The 18,743-nt window shown below is 45.6% G+C and overlaps 1 protein-coding gene across 4 annotated transcripts in view; it reads left to right on the top strand.

Annotated features, from left to right (window-relative positions):
- GCK (glucokinase) overlaps window positions 1-18,743 on the top strand; it is a 47,414-nt gene that overhangs the window by 6,980 nt on the left and 21,691 nt on the right. The window contains exon 1 of one of the 4 annotated variants that reach the window (XM_081891029.1): window positions 15,986-16,386. The exons of 2 other annotated variants lie outside the window; for them this stretch is intronic. In XM_081891029.1, the coding sequence (XP_081747155.1) occupies window positions 16,324-16,386 (63 nt within the window). In that variant the 5' untranslated portion in view covers window positions 15,986-16,323. Of the gene's footprint in view, window positions 1-15,985; window positions 16,387-18,439; window positions 18,683-18,743 lie in introns of those variants that run through there. One more of the 4 variants, XM_081891032.1, reaches the window with a different exon arrangement.

Consider the following 18,743-nt stretch of genomic DNA (forward strand, 5'->3'; position numbering starts at 1 on the left):
CCTTTTGCACTGGGTCCGGCATTCCTGGCCTGTCTCCATCAGAGTCAGACCTGTTTAGCCTGTCCTGCAGCCCATTCACTTTGCTTCTGTGCAACAGCTTGAGACTGATGCAGTCTCAAGGCAAGGCTCTGTCATAAGTAGGGATAGAGGAGAACTTAAAGGTGAACCTACCTAATATGAATTTTCTGAAACACGGTCATCATTCAAAATTCATGCCCCCAGGTTTTGCACTGCCAATATAATATGTGTATAAAAGCACATATATTTGGGGAAATAACAAACACAAAATGCATTACATTTGGATAAATTATTTTGCGAAAATGTGTATATTAGGAAAAATTGCATACAGAATGTGTGTGTTAGTAGAAAACTGCGCTGATGAGACTTAAAAAATAAATAAATCACAATCCGATGTGGAAATGTGGAGAATAGAAGACTGGAGAAAGGAGAAAAGGATAAAAACTGAAATTGAGAGATTTGCCCATCCCTAGTCACAAGCAAAGAATCTCCCTCCTCATGCATGCAAAAGGAAAGTGGTGTGCTTAAGGACTGGATTAGGGTAGCCAATGTTCTGTGGTCCAGATGTTGGGTCCAAATCCTTTCAGCCCCTGCCAGCATTGCCAAGGGCCAAGGAGGATGGGAGATGGTCCCATCTGCAGAGCACCATGCTAGCTACCCTTGGCTTAGACAGGCTTCCTCAAACTCGGCCCTCCAGATGTTTTGAGACTACAATTCCCATCATCCCTGGTCCTGCTAGCTAGGGATTATGGAAGTTGTGGGCCAAAAACATCTGGAGGGCCAAGTTTGAGGAAGCCTGGCTTAGAACATTCACTTGTGATTTGCAGAAGGAAACTATGTACCTTTAATGGCTTGGCTGTGCTTTTGCTATGGAGGTGTGCATGAAAATTATCGCATCATCACCTGTACATCTGAGAAACAATCAAGGTGGAAGGGAGATTTTTAGAAGGCCCAACCTCTTCAAGCACTGCTGAGGCATTGATGCTGCAAAGACATTATTCCTAGTGGCCTTCTATATTCACAGCCAGGATAGAAAAAAGGCTAGGTTTTGTCCTAACCTTTCAAAGCATGCTCATGGCAGAAACAGGCATTCTAGTACTCATGACAATGCAGGGCCAGGGCTCTTCATTAGTCCACAAGAGGCAAAACTACATATTACAGGCAACATGGGGGTGCATCTCCATATCCAGTTCTCTCCAGCAGCTTTCATGGACATCCTGTTGTGAAACAATGTGGTGATGTCACAACATGGGGCGGGTATTCCTGAGCATTGCAGTGAAGACATGGGAGTTCCAGTCCCAACAAGAGTTGATTCCTGGTCTATGCCTCCCTGTACGTTTGAGTGGCGTTGATCACTTCTTAATACGGAATCAAGATAAAAGACGTTGGTCTGGCCATAGAATAACCCTATAGAGATATTTGGCGAACATACTTGGAATTGTAATATAATACTATTATGAATTAATTTGATTTTTATCCCACCCTTCCTGCAGGATACTCAAGGCACACAAAATCTCCCTACGCTCTCATTTTTATCATAGCAACAACACTATGAGCTAGGTTGGTCTGAAAGAGAGAGAGAGAGACAGAGGGCATACTTTCTGTCTCACTCTTTCCAGGCAAAGGTCTACACAGAAGTCCAATGTTCAAGCACTGATTTTGTGTGTGTCCTGATTTTTCCTCACTGAGACCTGCTCTTTAAAGCTGAATCGGCACAAACATCACTTCAGATTTTTGGTTCCAGGGGGAATCAGCAATAACCTGAGGCAGAGGGAGATCACTTAGGGTGATCTCCAGGGGTAAAATCGCATAGGAGGTGCCTTATGGTGAGGCCTCCTTCAAAATTGGCACCAATGTGCTCAGCATTTAGAGAAGTTTGCGAGCACAATTCAAAGTGTTGGTGCTGACCTTTAAGACCCTAAATGGCCTCCTTCAGTATATCTGAAGAAGCATCTCCACCCCCATCATTCTACCCGGACACTGAGGTCCAGCACCGAGGGCCTTCTGGCGGTTCCTTCACTGCGAGAAGCCAAGTTACAGGGAACCAGGCAGAGGGCCTTCTCGGTAGTGGCACCCACCCTGTGGAACGCCTTCCCACCAAATGTCAAAGAGAACAACAACTACCAGACTTTTAGAAGACATCTGAAGGCAGCCCTGTTTAGGGAAGCTTTTAATGTGTGATGCATTACTGTATTTTAATATTTCGTTGGAAGCTGCCCAGAGTGGCTGGGGAAACCCAGCCAGATGGGTTGGGTATAAATAAGAAATTATTAGTAGTAGTACTGCTTAGCTGCCATTCACGTTTCCCATCAATGCCCTGGAGTGAAGGTACCTGAGGGGCACTGAAGGGAACTAAAATGGTGAGGAGACTCAGCAAGCCCAGTGTTGATCTACATGCCACTACCCGCTGTTGCCCACCACCACAAGATGGACCCACCAGGGCCCATAAACAGGAGATAAGACCATCAGTGGCTGCTTCTGGAAGCAGTATGACTCTGGAATGCTGGGAACCACAAGTGTGGAGAGCCCTGTTGCATTCAGGTCCTACTTTTGGGCTTCCATAGGCACCTGCTTTGCCACTGTGAGAACAGGATGGGCTACTGGCCTGATGCAGCAGGATTTGGAAGAGGGTAGCCAGGCCTGGCCCTACCATGAGGCAGAGTGGGGCGGCTGCCTCAGGTGGCAAATATTGAAGGGCAGCGAGTGAAGAGAAGTCTTTGTGCTCTGTGCAGCCTGTCCTGCACTGACTAAACTAGACAGAGCAGTGGGAGATGTCGAAATAAGATTCTGTGGTCTGCTGAGCTCTTGCACTGGGAACTGGACTGGGAGAAGGCAACTTCTTGTCCTTTGCTTCAGGCAGCAAAATGATGAGGGTACCCACCATCAGATAACACCCTTCAAACCTTGCAGCTTCCCTGCTCTGTCCCCCACAACTTCCCTCTCTCCCCATTGTTTCCTCGGATTAATATAGTCTGAGCATATATTCATTAGAAAGTGCTAGTTTTCCGGTCAGGAGGAAAAAAAAAAAATCAAACTTTGCATCAGAGGTCTCGCTGCATCAGCAATTGCCACCTGGGTGTTTCTGAGCAAACAAACTGATGTAGAATTTCAAAGCATGCTGCAATGGTTTGAATTCCACAAGGGGAGTTCCTCCCAGTACCATTTGAAAGGCATACAGTTCATGGAGCCGCAACAATAACAGTTATGCAGCCTGCAGATTCCTCCAAGAGCGTTTCCTTCCTCCTTCCCCACCCCCTGCACTTCACAGTACAGGTCCCAGTATTCTCTGTGGCTTAGTGATGACATCAAGTCTTGCACTGAGTAGCTGAGCCATGCTAGTTAAGTAGAGTAGGCCAAGCACTCAGCCAGAAGGTGATCTTTTAAATATTAACCCTGTAGCATCATGCATGTGGCGCAGAGAGGGCAGCCTGACCAATAAGCCATGGATCCGGTGCAAGGAAGAGGGAATGCTTACTTCTCTGTAGGTAACTGGTTGTGGTGAAGTTTGACAAAAGTCCACACAATTTATTCAAATGTTTTAATCTGGACACATTTTGTGCATCGGTGGTGGTGATGGGGAGATTGTTTCTGTCTAGGTGGGAGTATGGGGTGGTCCTTGATTTTAAAATTATACACTCTGCAACAATTTAAGAGCAGAATGAAATGGACACAACTATGATTATGAATAATAAAGCAGCTGGAGAGAGAGAGAGAGAGCGCATTCAAAATCCAGAGCAAAGAGCTAGATTTTATATCTGAGTGAAAAGAGCATAGGTGCCTGCCACATTTTGGAAGGGAGGGAATTCCGATTGTCCATGCTCTAGGGACCTCCTGCTTGGACTACTGCAATGCGCTCTACTTGGGGCTACCCTCGAAGACAGTTTGGAGGCTGCAGCTCAGGCAGAATGCAGCTGCTGGGTTGGTATGTGGGGCACGTGCCACTGGTCCTGAAATTGCTGCTCTAGCTGTCCATTTGCGTTGTTCGCACTAGTGTATAAAACCCTTGGGACCCCAGAAACACACAGAAGAGTTCCATCTCCTATATTTATTTAATTTGCATGTCATCCTTCATCCAAAGATCACAGGGTGGTTCTCCACATAAAAATGCAGAACGATAACACAAAATGCATAATAAAACCAAACCAATGACCCCTACCCCACAAACACAGTTGAATGGCCATAGAATTAATCAGCCAAAGTCCTGGTTATAAATAAATGTTTTTGCCTGGCACCTAAAGATGTATAGTGAAGAAGCCAAGCGAGCTTCCGCAAACTGGGAGCCACTTCAGAAAATATCTATGTGGCTGCCCGCTGGACCTCTTGTGGAGAGGGCACACAAAGAAGGGCTTCAGAGGATTATCTCAGAGTCTGGGTTGGTTCATATGGGGAGAGGCAGTCTCTGAAGTATTGCAGTCCTGAGCCTTTTAATGTTTTTTTAGGTGAAAACCAGCACTTTGAATTGGGTCTGGAAAGCCATTGGCAGCCACCACAGTCAGGCTAAGATCGGTGCCTCTTAGGCTTACCGATCAGAAGGTCGGTGGTTCAAATCCCCGTGACGGGATGAGCTCCTGTTGCTGTGTCCCAGCTCCTGCCAACCTAGCAGTTCGAAAGCACACCAGTGCCAGTAGATAAATAGGTACCACTGTGGTGGGAAGGTAAATGGTGTTTCCGTGTGCTCTGGTTTCCATCACGGTGTTCCGTTGCACCAGAAGTGGTTTAGTCAGGCTGGCCACATGACCCGGTAAACTGTCTGTGGACAAACGCCAGCTCCCTCGGCCTGAAAGTGAGATTAGTGCCGCAACCCCATAGTCGCCTTTGACTGAACTTAAACGTCCAGGAGTCCTTTACCTTACCTTTTTACCTAATATGTTCAAACCATCTTGTCCCGGTGAGCAACCTGGCCACCGAATATCCGCGGTCATGGGCCTTACAATCAGAAGCTGAGGTTTTAGTGGGGGTGCCACCGCAGGGTCCTAACTTGTTGGCAGTCTTCTGACAGTTTTCACAGTGTTGATTCCCCAGATCAGCCTCCTTGGTGAGGTGTGCCTCTCTGTCTTCTTCAATATTAACATTCAAAAGGAAGTTTAAAACATTCTTGTTCACTCAGGCATTTGATGGCTGAAAGAGAATGTTCCTGGCAACCTTGAAACTAATAACAGTGAGGGTATGTGATTGTTGTTGTGTATATATATATATATATATATTTTAAAAAAGATGTTTAGAACTTATTTTTTTTTAGAAGTGTTTTGTGTTTCTAAATATGTGTGTGTGTTTTGCTATAAGTTGTATTTCTTACTGCTTGGTTGCTGGCTAGTATGGGGTCTTGGAACAGAGACTGTACTGCAGAGCTTTCCAAACATTTCATGTTGGTGGAACACTTTTTAGACATTTGTAGTATTGCATAGACTTTGTAGTATTGCACATATACTTAGTCTGCATATACTTTAGACATGCATCATTTCGTGACACAGTAATTCAGTTTTATTAGCAAACGGCAGGTTAAACCAACCCCTTTTAAGAGATACGGACACCTATTACGTGACACACCTGCACACTGCAGCCGACACACTAACAGGTTGTGATACACGGTTTGGAAAGCTCTGCTCTACTGCTTCTCACACAGGAACAGATCTTCCTCATCACATGTTCCGTGATCCTGGGGCAGATGCCAGAAATTGAAGCTGGGAGAGCCCAGGTTCAGCCAAAGCATGTGGCCCACCCATGAGCTATGATCTGTCCCCAAAACACATGAGCTTATTATACTTTAAGCTAATGAAACGCTCAGCACAACTGTCCGGCAGCCAGTGAGAGGGGCGGGGTGAAAGGCAGAGAGACCAACCGTAAGTGGAGACAGAGTCAATGACAGGCAGAGCCCATCCTCCTCCCTGCTGAGTTCTGTAAGGGCAATAAAAATAAGAATGAATGCTAAAGAAACAATCCTCAGATAATCTTACTATCTGGGTGCGGGTGGTGCTGTGGTCTAAACCGCTGAGCCTTTTGGGCTTGCCAGTCAGAAGGTCAGCGGTTCGAATCCCTGCGACGGATTGAGCTCCTGTTGCTCTGTCCCAGCTCCTGCCAACCTAGCAGTTCGAAAGCACGCCAGTGCAAGTAGATAAATAGGTACCGCCGCGGCGGGAAGGTCAATGGCATTTCCGTGCACTCTGGTTTCTGTCACAGTGTTCCATTGCGCCAGAAGCGGTTTAGTCATGCTGGCCACATGACCTGGAAAGCTGGCTCCCTCAGCCTGAAAGCAAAATGAGTGCCGCAACCCCATTGTCACCTTTGAATGGACTTAACCGTCCAGGGGTCCTTTACCTTTTTACCTTTTACTATTAGAAGATCATCATAGGTCAGGTGTGGGGAACTTTTGGCCCTGCGGATATTGCTCAACTATGACTCCCATCATCCCAGGCAATTTCCATGTTTGCTGCCGCTCATGGGAGTTGTAGTTTAGTAACATCTGGTGGTCCAAAGGTTCCCCATGCTTGTCTTAACTGGAGATGCCAAGGGAGATGTAATGGTTATATGGGGTTGCTCGTGCGTAAGTTGCCGCCACTCCTGGCTAGGTTGCCTGGTTAAACCTTTTCCTGGCTGGACAGCCCTTCACTTCGTGGACGTTTCTTGAACTTCTTCCAGCAAAGAAGTTCTTTGACGCCAAGTCTACGCCTACTTTCCCTGGGCGGAAGTCTTCTGCGCAGGGTGGGTGTGGGCAGCGGAGGACCCGTGCTCTCCCTGCTGGTCTCCGGCGAGGAGTCCTGGAGCCCCCTCGCCGATTCCCCCATCTGCCCCCCTTTATCCCTGGAGTTATGCTGATTTCCTTCCCCAGCCGATGAGCTCCCTCTCTCCCTGATGGGCCCTTCTCCGGCATCGCTTGGGAGCCCTGCCTCCACCTCTGGCTCTGATGTCAGTTCTCTGACAGGAGACTATTGCAGACTAAGTATATGCAATACTACAAAGCTCTACTATTAATCTGTGTCTCCCTAGCCCCCAAATAAGTCTCTGCACTTCCCTCCATACCCTTTGTCCAGCCTCTCAGTCCAGTTCCTCCCCTCCCTGCAAAATAACTCACATTCCTATCCTGCTGAGCTCTGCATGAAAGAAGAGCCCATGTTGATCTTACGTTTTTCACAGCCGTGGGTCCCCCCCCCTCTTTCTTCACGTTGACAGTAATAGAGAAAGGCTTTGCAATTAAATAAAGAAAACTAAAAGCAGCTTATTGAACTGTGTGCTAATGGAGGCAGTCAAAGTGCCCTACTTGCAGGGTGTCTACAGCCTCAACATAAATATATTTCCTATGAGCCAGCAGCTTTGCTCAAATGGACGCTGCAAAACATCTTGGTAGCCAGGCAGGTACTATAGAGGCTATAGGGGGCCTCCTGAAGGCCTTATGGTATTTGTCTTAAAGCTAATTGATTCTCTAATGGACCACTCTTTCCTTTACTCTCCATTTCCAGCTTGTTGGTTTTTTTAAAATAACAACCTAGTTATTGCTTAAACTAAGACTTGTATTTCCTTCACAGACCTACAATTTTCAGATTCCCCTGGGAAGAGGGTTTGGTTGTTAAACCACTCTGAAAATTGTAGCTCAGTGAGGGGGAATCGGGGCCTCCTAACAGCTCTCAGTACCCTTAACAAACTGCAGCTCCCAGGAGTGTCAAAAGCAGTACAAGAGTGCTTTAAAGGTGTCGTGTGGAAGTGACCATCGTTGCAAAAAACAGCATTTTCAGATTTTGAGTAGCTCTTTAAAAGGGACAGGAAAGAGAAACAGAGGGGAAGGAAAGAGTAGACCCCCTAATTCCTGCCTGAAAGTATAACAATGCCAGATCATTTCAACAAAACTCTTGCAATGCCTTTCTTTGCTGAATCTACACACACATATATAAAAACACTCTGAATGTTGTTGTTTTTTTTAAAAAAAGTTTTAAAATATATATGGAATTTGCCATTAGCTCACCACCGCCATCTAGTGTCACATTTGTATAATGCACTTAAAGCACTCCTACCCTGGGTCTATTTTGATAGACAAATGTATTGTTACACGTCACCCCAATCTCCACAGCAGGGTGAGTTTCGAGGGGTCCGGGGTCTGAGTTCCCTTTTGGTACTTAGGTACAGCAGAGACTGCAGTGTCTTTATGATATATGGTTCATATCCACAACCTGAGTCCACAGTGGAGGGATTTCCAACATTCACATCTCTCTGGAGCAGCGGGTATAGATGTACAAACAGAGGAACCAGAGGAACCAGCCTTTCTTGCTGCCTGCTCCAACCAGCCCACCTAGAGTTCTGCTGCCTCCCCCTTCCCCCTTGCTTCTCAAACCTCTTGCAAAACACCACCGTTTTCATTCAGCCTATGACAAACTGTTTCTTTCCTTGCCCACTGACACACACACCTCTCTGTCTCCCCCAGTCTTTCCCCTGGCCACCACAATCTTTGGTTCCTCTGATGGACTTACCTCCCACGCCATGCCCTGGCTCGGAAACAAGTTTAGATGGCATTTTACACTGTTAACTCCAATGTCTGCCAGCACGCCTTACTTCTCAAAGCACTGATTAAACCCCAGCACCCAGGAATCTGGAGGGGGTCAGGTCACCCACAAACCTGTAACAGTATAGATGACAAGCACCCCACTTTCAGATCCCTAAGCGTGCACTGATGATGCCTGTACCACATTTTTCTCTCGTTGGGAAATACCGAAGCGATTTTAGATATCCCCTGGAATTAGTGATGAGTAATCCAATGCGACTGCGGTCCTATATTCACATCTAGCTAGGAATGTCCCACTGAACATCTGAGTAGATACATGCAGGATTGTATGACGCATACAGTCAGTGAGTCAGTCAGTCAGTCGGGTCTAGGCATCATGATATAGATTGTGATTTTTTTTTTAAGGTATAAAGGCCCCAGTCATATGCCCCATGGCAGCTGTGGTCCAGCAACCTCTGGAAAGCACATGTTCCCCATCCCTGGAATAGGGGGAAAGCCTTGGCTAAATAATGTGGACGTTAATTCCATTGCTTCTCTCATGCTAAACGAACGTTCTGCCACTTGAGCTGCCATATGCAATGGAACTCTGTTTAACATTTTAGATGCAAGCTTTGCCATTAGCTAGCACTGGGGACATGGGCTGGATTGTCCTGCGATCTCTAATTCCATGTGCCAGCAGCAGTTCTCGGTCACGCCATTATGGCATAGCCTCATCTGCTTACTGGCAGAAAGCTGCAGCCATGAGAACAGCAATGATATCACAGCTGGAGATCTGCAAATAGCTGGGATGAAACTGACCAAGTTAAAATCCATTAACACATATAGACTTACACCTGGCTGGCTGCTCTCCAGCACAGCTGTGCTACTCAAAGAGAAAGGTTTGCCTCTGGAGCCTTCCCCCAACATCCAGGGAAGGGTTGGTTCATTAGCTTAAAGGAGTCATGTCAAAGGCACAAGCGAGCACTCAGGAATCTGTTTGTCTTGGGGAGCACATTCAAAACACTACCAAACCCTTTGTCACGTCAATGCAAAACTGATGACAACACAAACAACAGGCTGTGTGTAACTATATAAATCTTTTAAAATGCGATTCAACATCTGTGGAATTCTTATATCAGTCTTGTAGTCAGTCATCCATTATGGACTGAATCCATTATGTTCCATGTCCCTGATATACAAGAATACGAGTATGCACGGCTGACGAAGCCCGGTTGGGTGAAACAAGGAATTATCCTGGAATCCTCGTATTATTTTCTGTATGTGCCGTTCTTCCAAGTTTTTCGTCTGATACCTCCATATAAGGAACGCTAGAATTCCTAAAAACATCTTCAGATGGAACACTCCAAGACTGATACAGTGGTACCTCTGGTTAAGAACTTAATTCGTTCTGGAGGTCCGTTCTTAACCTGAAACTGTTCTTAACTTGAGGTACCACTTTAGCTAATGGGGTTTCCTGCTGCCGCCAGGGCGCTGCTGCACGATTTCTGTTCTCATCCTGAAGCAAAATTCCTAACCCGAGGTACTATTTCTGGGTTAGCAGAGTCTGTAACCTGAAGCTTCTGTAACCTGAAGCATCTGTAACCTGAGGTACCACTGTATAAGTATTCCACACCGTGGATATAGCCAATATAAGAACTGAATAGATTGTATATCCTGATCAATCTGCTGGACTTTTAATTTCTCATAATATGTTTTGTTTATATGATAAATTGGTCTATAGAACCATATATTTTGATATGATATGCTGAATCGCATTAAAAAAGATTTATATAGTTACACACAGCCTGTTACATTATTTGTGTTATCTCTCTTGGGGCGCAGCTGTTATGAGCCACAACCTATCTACTGTCTAGTCTAGTGTCATAAAGAATACCAGGAGCTATATATTACAGTGGTACCTCAGGATGCGAATGGGATCCGTTCCAGAGCCCCGTTCGCATCCTGAATAGAAAGTAAGCTGTGACGGTGCGTCTGTGCATGCGCGAGTTGGGTTTTGCTGCTTCCACGCATGCGCGTGACTCATTTTGAGCGTATGCGCGAGCGGTGAAACCTGGAAGTAACGCGCTCCGTTACTTCCAGGTTGCCTCGGAGCACAACCCGAAAGCGCTCAATGTGAAGCACATTCAACCCAAGGTATGACTGTACTGAGAATCACAGAATTGTAGAGGTGGGCACATTCTTCTTCTCTTTGATTATTGCCTACCCCACCCCCATTGCTGCTGTCTCCTCCACCCTGAACCAAGCTGCTACACCTGGCAACGTGCTATAGGGAGGCAGTGATTATAACAGCTGTGAATGTATGTGCTGTGCGCTATGATGTAATTGCATTCAGGTTGTGTTCCCTAATTGGCTGGGATTACCTAGCAAAAGTGAATATTCTTAAACTAACAAATGGAACAGGTGAAGGTTCATATTGAGGGAAACCAAACTCCAAACAGGTGTGGGCAGGGAACTACTCAAAGGAACGATATCTCCCTGAAAACCACGCCTTTCACACCAAAAATGTATAGTCATGAAAATTTAGCACAGCGTAATGGGATACTGCTCCCATAGGCAGAACTGTGGTGCTTATTGCAATATCATAATGTGAGATATATAAACTAAAGCGTATGGCAATATTCAGGCGTCATGGTCAGATGAGGCCTACCTAATGTGAGATTAATTAACTCATTTGCCCTCTTTTGCCTACCTTTCCAGGGGCAAAGCCAAGCATTGTATACTTTCTGTGACTAGAATTACATCGATTGCGGAGTCCTAAAATGAGCTGCTTTTTGCCTGAATCAGTAAGGGAAAAGCGATTAGGGCAGGAGGCAGGATTTTAAAATATAAGTTCATGTGTCTTTCAAGGTTGGGAGGCCCAGATTTGGGCTTCTATTTTTGCTCTTATCTATTTGTACAGCACATGTAATTTTGAATGACTTTTGCTGCCACAAATGAATGCTTCAGTGTAGCATCCCGGCATCAGGTAAATAATTAACTCTCAGACCTAGTCCCCAACTGCAGTAATAAACCTGTGTCTGGGCTGTACACTTCAGAAGACTTCTTCCTGGCATCCATATTTCTCCCCCTGTCTGGCGATTTGTTTTCTCATCACCATTTCCTCTATTTCCAATGTTCAGGTGGTAAGTGCTGTTCCAGACCCCCCCCCCCCAAGTGTCCCTATTTTCCAGGAACAGTCCTGGATTCACAGAAGCCACGCTGGTTTCTGATCTGATCCCAGAATGTCCCGCTTTTCCTTCGGATGTCCCTATTTCGATCAGAGAAATGTTGGCGGGTATGCAGTTATCTGACTCCCCCAAGCCATCGGAAGGCAGCCCTTTATAAGGAAGTTTTTTTTATTTAAAAAAAAGTTTAATGTTTTATTATGTTTTTATATATGTTGAAGCTGTCCAGAGAGGTTGGGGTAACCCAGTCTGCTGAGTGGGATATAAATATTAAAATTATGATGATCTTGATGGAATAGTAAAGGTAAAGGGACCCCTGACCATTAGGTCCAGTCTTGGCTGACTCTGGGGTTGTGGTGCTCATCTCACTTTACTGGCCGAGGGAGCCAGTGTACTGCTTCCAGGTCATGTGGCCAGCATGACTAAGCTGCTTCTGGCGAACCAGAGCAGTGCACGAAAACGCCATTTACCTTCCCACAAGAGCGGTACCTATTTATCTACTTGCACTTTGATGTGCTTTCGAACTGCTAGGTTGGCAGGAGCTTGATGGAATAGGACGTCCCTATTTTCATCGGAGAAATGTTGGTGGGGATGCTGTGCCTTTTGTAGCCAGTGTGGTGTAGTGGTTAAGAGTGGTGGACTCGTAATCTGGTGAACCGGGTTCGATTCCCTGCTCCTCCACCTGCAGCTGCTGGGTGACCTTGGGCTAGTCACACTTCTCTGAAGTCTCTCAGCCCCACTCACCTCACAGAGTGTTTGTTGTGGGGGAGGAAGGGAAAAGGAGATTGTTAGCCGCTTTGAGACTCCTTTGGGTAGTGATAAAGCGGGATATCAAATCCAAACTCCTCCTCTTCTTCTAGCCAGCATGACCCCAGCCATGCACAAGACCAGGGTATCAGTAGGCTTGGGGAAACTTAAAGGTTTGCAAAAGTCCAAACAATATATATATATATATATATATATATATATATATATATATATATATATATATATTTTGGTGCAGGGACCCAAAACAGCCCAATTCATGCTCTCACTGTCCATTGAATGCTGATTGGCTGATTGGCGGTGGTGATAGGAAGATGGAAATTGGGGGTGGAATGGGTGAAATCCTGAACAGGAAACACACTACATCACAATATATTGGTGGATGTTCCACTTGTATGTACTACTAGCAGCCTCAGTCTCCCAGTGCCTGTCTCATACTAGTCAAAATGGTACCACTCATGTGCAAGACATGGTGGTTTGGTTTTTGGATCCTGGGTCTGTGGTTCTTCACCTTGGTTGTAAAGAAAAGCTTTTTATCCATTATTTTTCCCTTTCCCCTTCCAACCCCACCTTCTCTGTTCTTATCTTTCCATCATCAACATTGCCAAAGAAGGCTGTAGCAGACATAGGCAAACTTTGGCCCTCCAGATGTTTTGGGACTACAACTCCCATCTTCCCTAGCTAACAGGACCAGTGGTCAAGGGATGATGGGAATTGTAATTCCAAAATATCTGGAGGGCCGGAGTTTGCCTATGCCTGGTCTATAGGATCACTAGGCAAGGACCACGTCACTCCAGTGTTTAGTGTCTCATGCACAGAACAGTTGTAATGCTTCTCTCAGAACTTGTCCTGAAGGCACCTCTGATGTTCACACAACCACATTTCGGTGCCTTGAGAGAAATAACTAACAGCTAGCAAAGGAGGAGTTTGAACTTGATATCCCGCCTTTCACTCCCCTTAAGGAGTCTCCAAGCGGCAAACAATCTCCTTTCCCTTCCTCCCCCACAACAAACACTCTGTGAGGTGAGTGAGGCTGAGAGACTTCAGAGAAGTGTGACTAGCCCAAGGTCACCCAGCAGTTGCATGTGGAGGAGCAGGGAATCGAACCCGGTTCACCAGATTACGAGTCCACCGCTCTTAACCGCCACACCACACTGGCTCAAAGACACACACACATGGAACATAAGTCTTTTGAAGCTGACATGTCTAATCCTCTTAAGCTTGACCATTACTTTGCACAAAAATACTCAACTGGCCTAAACGCTATTGTGTCAGCAACATCTCATTCAAAGTTGAGCAAAAAAAACCCAGTGTCTGGGTTGTTTCGGAGCAAAATCACCTGTTAGTAAGCTGTCATCCATTGGAAGCTGTCATCGTGAAAGTAAAATATGTTCCTCAAATTCTTTGCAGATAGACAATAATTGCATCAGGGAGAATGTGGCCTTAGAAACATAATTTGCCACCCTAGGCTCCTTTGGGAGGAAAGGCAAGATATATATTGAATGCATGCATGCATGAATAACATATAGAATAGTTGTTTTCTAGAGCAGTGGTTTTCAACCAGTGTGCCATGGCACCTTGGGGTATCTTGATGCTCTCTCACATCTCTGCCTCCCAAAGGCTTGCACAGCCATTTGTTGCAGCTCCCCAGGCGATTGGTGCCTCTGGGGCTGGTCAGGGGGTGCTTCCCAATCCCCTGTGAGGCAGTGTGTGGAGGCATCTCTTTTGGGGTGGGGGGGCAGTTCAGAGACCAGGGATGGCAGAAGCGGCTGCCCGGAGGACTCCCAAGGAGAGGAGGGGAGAGGAGAGGAGGCTGAGGGAACACTCCACAAGGGGAGCGTTTGGAAAAGGGTGAGAGGCTGCCAGCTCTGCAGGCAAGGGGTGACATAACTGGGATCCAGAGCCCCACAGGGGTGCCACAGAAATAATGTAGTTGGTCAAGGGAGCAATGGACCCAAAAAGCTTGAAGACCTCTGGTCTAGAGCAATATTGTTGTATGAACATCTCTCATCTGCAATTATTAAGTGGTATAAGTGGTATGGGGCGCGGGTGGCACTGTGGGTTAAACCACAGAGCCTAGGAATTGCCGATCAGAAGGTCGGTGGTTCGAATCCCCACGATGGGGTGAGCTCCCATTGCTCGGTCCCAGCTCCTGCCAACCTAGCAGTTCGAAAGCACGTTAAAGTAGATACTGTAAATAGGTACTGTTCCGGCGGGAAGGTAAATGGTGTTTCCATGTGCTGCTCTGGTTCTCCAGAAGCGGCTTAGTCATGCTAGCCACATCACCCGGAAGCTGTACGCCGGCTCCCTCGGCCAATAAAGCAAGATGAGCACTGCAACCCCAGAGTCGGCCACGACTGGACCTAATGGTCAGGGGTCCCTTTACCTTTACTATGGGCCTAGTACAGGTCCACCACTTCAATGGGAACTAATTTAAGGCTGCATTCCTAGATACACTTAATGGGGATTAAGACCCATTGAACATAGCTGAGCTTATTTCTGAGTAAACATGCATAGGATTGTGGTCTTAAATGTTACGCATTTTATGGATGACATTTGTCTACCACCTTTCCTCTGAGGAGCTCCAAAAAGAAAGTCTTGTTCTCTCTCCTCCACTCTACCCTACCCTGTGAAGTAGCTTAGGCAAACAGGCAGTGGCTGTTTCAAGATCACCCAGTGAGCTTTGTGGTAGGGGTCTCTGCCCAGTCATAGTCTGATACTCAGGGGCTCTTTGGGAGCAATCAGTAAAATTTTTTTAAATGATGGACAGATTTGGGGGGCCTTGGGGAAACCGCAAAAAATGTTTGGCATTACAGTGGGGTACCTATGAGTCAGGGGGGAAAAACTTCAATTGTTCAAAAGCACAGATGTGTGGGGTGGGATGCTTTCGGAGGGCCACAAATAATCTTTTGGCATCACAGTACCATAGCAGGGCACGGCACCCTTGGGAGTACAGTGGTACCTCAGGTTAAGTACTTAATTTGTTCTGAAGGTCTGTACTTAACCTGAAACTGTTCTTTACCTGAAGCACCACTTTAGCTAATGGGGCCTCCTCCTGCTGCCGCATCGCCAGAGCACGATTTCTGTTCTCATCCTGAAGCAAAGTTCTTAACCTGAGGTACTATTTCTAGATTAGCGGAGTCTGTAACCTGAAGCGTATGTAACCTGAAGCGTATGTAACCCGAGATACCACTGTAGTCCAAAGAAGAAGAATATTTTTTATTTTAAAAAATAAATAAATAAACCATTTGTATTTTTTTTTTTAAAGGGAGGGAATGGGGGTCTTGAGGGACCTACAATAGAACCTTTTGGCACCATAGCATCACATTGAGAGATTCATAGGAGCATTTCTTTTTTTTGAAAAAAGACACTTTTGGGGGGCCTGGGAAGCTCCCACAAAATCTCTCTTGGGGCTAGATGAAGGCTGCTGGGCTGCAGGTTAGCGACAGTCCCCCTGCTCTTGTGCTATTGCATGTCTCTGAGAACGCCCGCAGGTTACTAGTATGCCGTAGGGCCTGACGTGTATCCTTCTTGTGTCTTTTAGAAGACACAACTGAAGCCATCCAGAATTCCCAAGACGAATAAAGGCTGAGGCGCTTGGAAAGCCCTTCTACAGTCTGCATCATTTTTGTTAGTGTTGCTGATCAGACCGGCCTTCCTTTTTCTCTGCCGGGCAGAGTTGCTGGACCTCTTTCCTCCGCTGGTGAACCTTTAATCTTTTCGGATTGGAAACGTTGCCCTCAATATCAACAACGCTCAGCCTTGAGCTTAAGCAAACACACAACAAAAAAAGAGACAAGAGACTCGGGTCAGTCTTGTCAGCTTCAGACCAGGTGGCCGAGAGCAGACAGGCAGCAAACAGGTTTCCGCAGAGCAAGCCCAGAATCAATGGACAGTTTGGAGGGTTCACAGTTGTCAATGATGAAGGAAGTGTTTGACAACTTGCAACTGGTAAGAGCTGTGCAGAACTCTCTGCTTAGATCTCTTTCTGCTCTGTTTTGAAAGTGATTGCTAGGTAGATTGCTGTGTGTGTTTTCAACTGCTTCTTCTGAATCTTAAGGTTTCTGGATTCTAGATAAAATTCCAGTTTATCTAGAGTACGGCCATCCCTTCCTTGCAAAACGCAAACTTCTTGCCTTTTGTGTCTTGATTCAGCTGTTAATTCATTGCAAGTTTCTCTGTGGTTCATTGGCAAAAAGAGAGTTAATTTGGGGGTTGGGGGGTTGGAATATAGGAATATCTGCTAAAACCAGAAGAAATAACAGCAACATGCAGGGTGTCTCTCTAAGGTGGTAGCTGAATTATTCAGGCACATGCCCAGGTTAGCACCATAGGAACAATGCACAATACCCAGTCAGTCTGCACCACCAGCACTGTAGAAATAAATGAGATTGCAAGGCCAGCAGTGACTGTGCTATCAACACAGAGTCTTATGAGCCACCATTCAGATATTGCAAATGGGGCATTTGCAACAGGTTTGTTTTTTTTTTTAATAAAAAAACTTACTGGATTTCCCCCAGAAAGACTAAATTCAGATTAAATGAGGTGAAATATTAGTGTTTTGATGCCATGGCTGCTGTGTGGATATTGTGAACATTTCGCATGCACGTGGTACATGCATCCCATGATAAACACCTGTCTGGAAGCATCCATCGTTTCTGTTTTTAAAGTGGTAATTTGGTCCCTGTAGCAAGAAACGGGCACAATGGAAGCTTGCAACTGGCCAGAAATGATGTTTGAATGTGATTATATTTCAGGCGTGCCTTCCCTTCCTTGTTTCATGGCATTCTGAACTGCTCTCCATCAGAGACTGGAGGAAGTACTTCAAGGATGGCACAGAAACCTCCTTTACTTGACATTTTAAAAATGGGGAACGGATTTTTATAGCTTAATTCAATTAGGAATAGAAGCAGATGCATTGATTATTAGTATTATTAAAATTATTTATACACTGTCTTTCATTTCAAGAAGAAATACCAAGGTGGTTCACTGTGGTCACTGTTGTAACTCTTAAGATCAGAGTGAATAATAATAATAATAATAATAATAATAATAATAATAATAATTCATTATGGTTAGTATGCATAACTCTTGAGAAAAGTACTGGGGAACCTCTAATTCTCCAGATGTTGTTGACTATGGCCACATGCACCTCATTAATTTAAAGCACTATGATTACCGCTTTAAACAGGCATGGCTTCCCCCAAAGAATTCTGGGAGCTGTAGTTTCTTAACAGTGCTGAGAGTTCTTAGGAGACATCGATTCACCTCACAGAATTTCTGTTCTTAGAGTTGTCTGCGAAGAGGGATTGATTGCTAAACCACTCTGGAAAATGTAGCTCCATGATGAGAATAGGAGTCTCCTAAGAGTGATCAGATTTCTCAACCAACTATATGGTTCCCATGATTCTTTGGGGGAATCCATGACCGTTTAAAATGGCGCGATACTGTTTTAAATGTATAGTGCAGTTGTGGCCCAGCTTTGGAAATGTGTGTGCCAATCTCATGTCAATTTCAACTGTCCAGTTCGGAACACACACAGAGAGAAAGACGGTGAGCTTTTGAGCAGAACTGAGGACCAGGTAGGCTGGGATTTCACAGTGACATTGACACAGGATCTTAAGACACCATTCAACATTTTTGTCCCAATCAACCCAGAGAAGAAGGCAAATATGATAGATAGGCAGACGGAAGGCATTCACAATTCTTAGCTGGTATGTCCTGATTTTCATCAGGTGCATCAGTCTGTGCAAACCCCGTTATGTGAATGCAATGGACCAAACTGAGCTTTGGGCATTCCAACACAAGTCATGCTAAACACACTTTGAGGGATATGACAAAAGCCAAATCTGGGCAGGACTCAACCTGAAGGCATGCATGCATAGCACACAACTAGTACAGGTCAACAGGGCGGGAGATTAGCAATGCTCTGGTTGGCAACAGTGGCTTCCATGGATTGAGGTGAGTTCTTGAGGATGCCTGGCAACCTGCTGCTGGAAACTAACATTCTGTTAGTTAACCAACAGAGTTCTTCTTATATTATGCCTTGTCTCAGCTCTTTTGCTGCGTCAGTGTGCTGCATTTGAAAGAAAGGCAGAATTCTCTCAGGGAAAAGTATCATTCTGAATTAGGATATGCAGCAGTTAGCAAGTGTCACTAATATGAATGGAATTACGATGCCAAGGAATGGATGTGATTGTGAAAGCATTTCCCTTTACACAGCGTTTTGGATGGCCCCATCACAGAGGTGATGAAAGGTTGCATGCTATGTTGCGCAATTGTATTCTCGACCCCATCCCAGGCCACTT

This window comes from Podarcis melisellensis (genome assembly GCF_964234715.1).
Source record: "Podarcis melisellensis genome assembly, chromosome: 15".
Taxonomy (NCBI): domain Eukaryota; kingdom Metazoa; phylum Chordata; class Lepidosauria; order Squamata; family Lacertidae; genus Podarcis; species Podarcis melisellensis.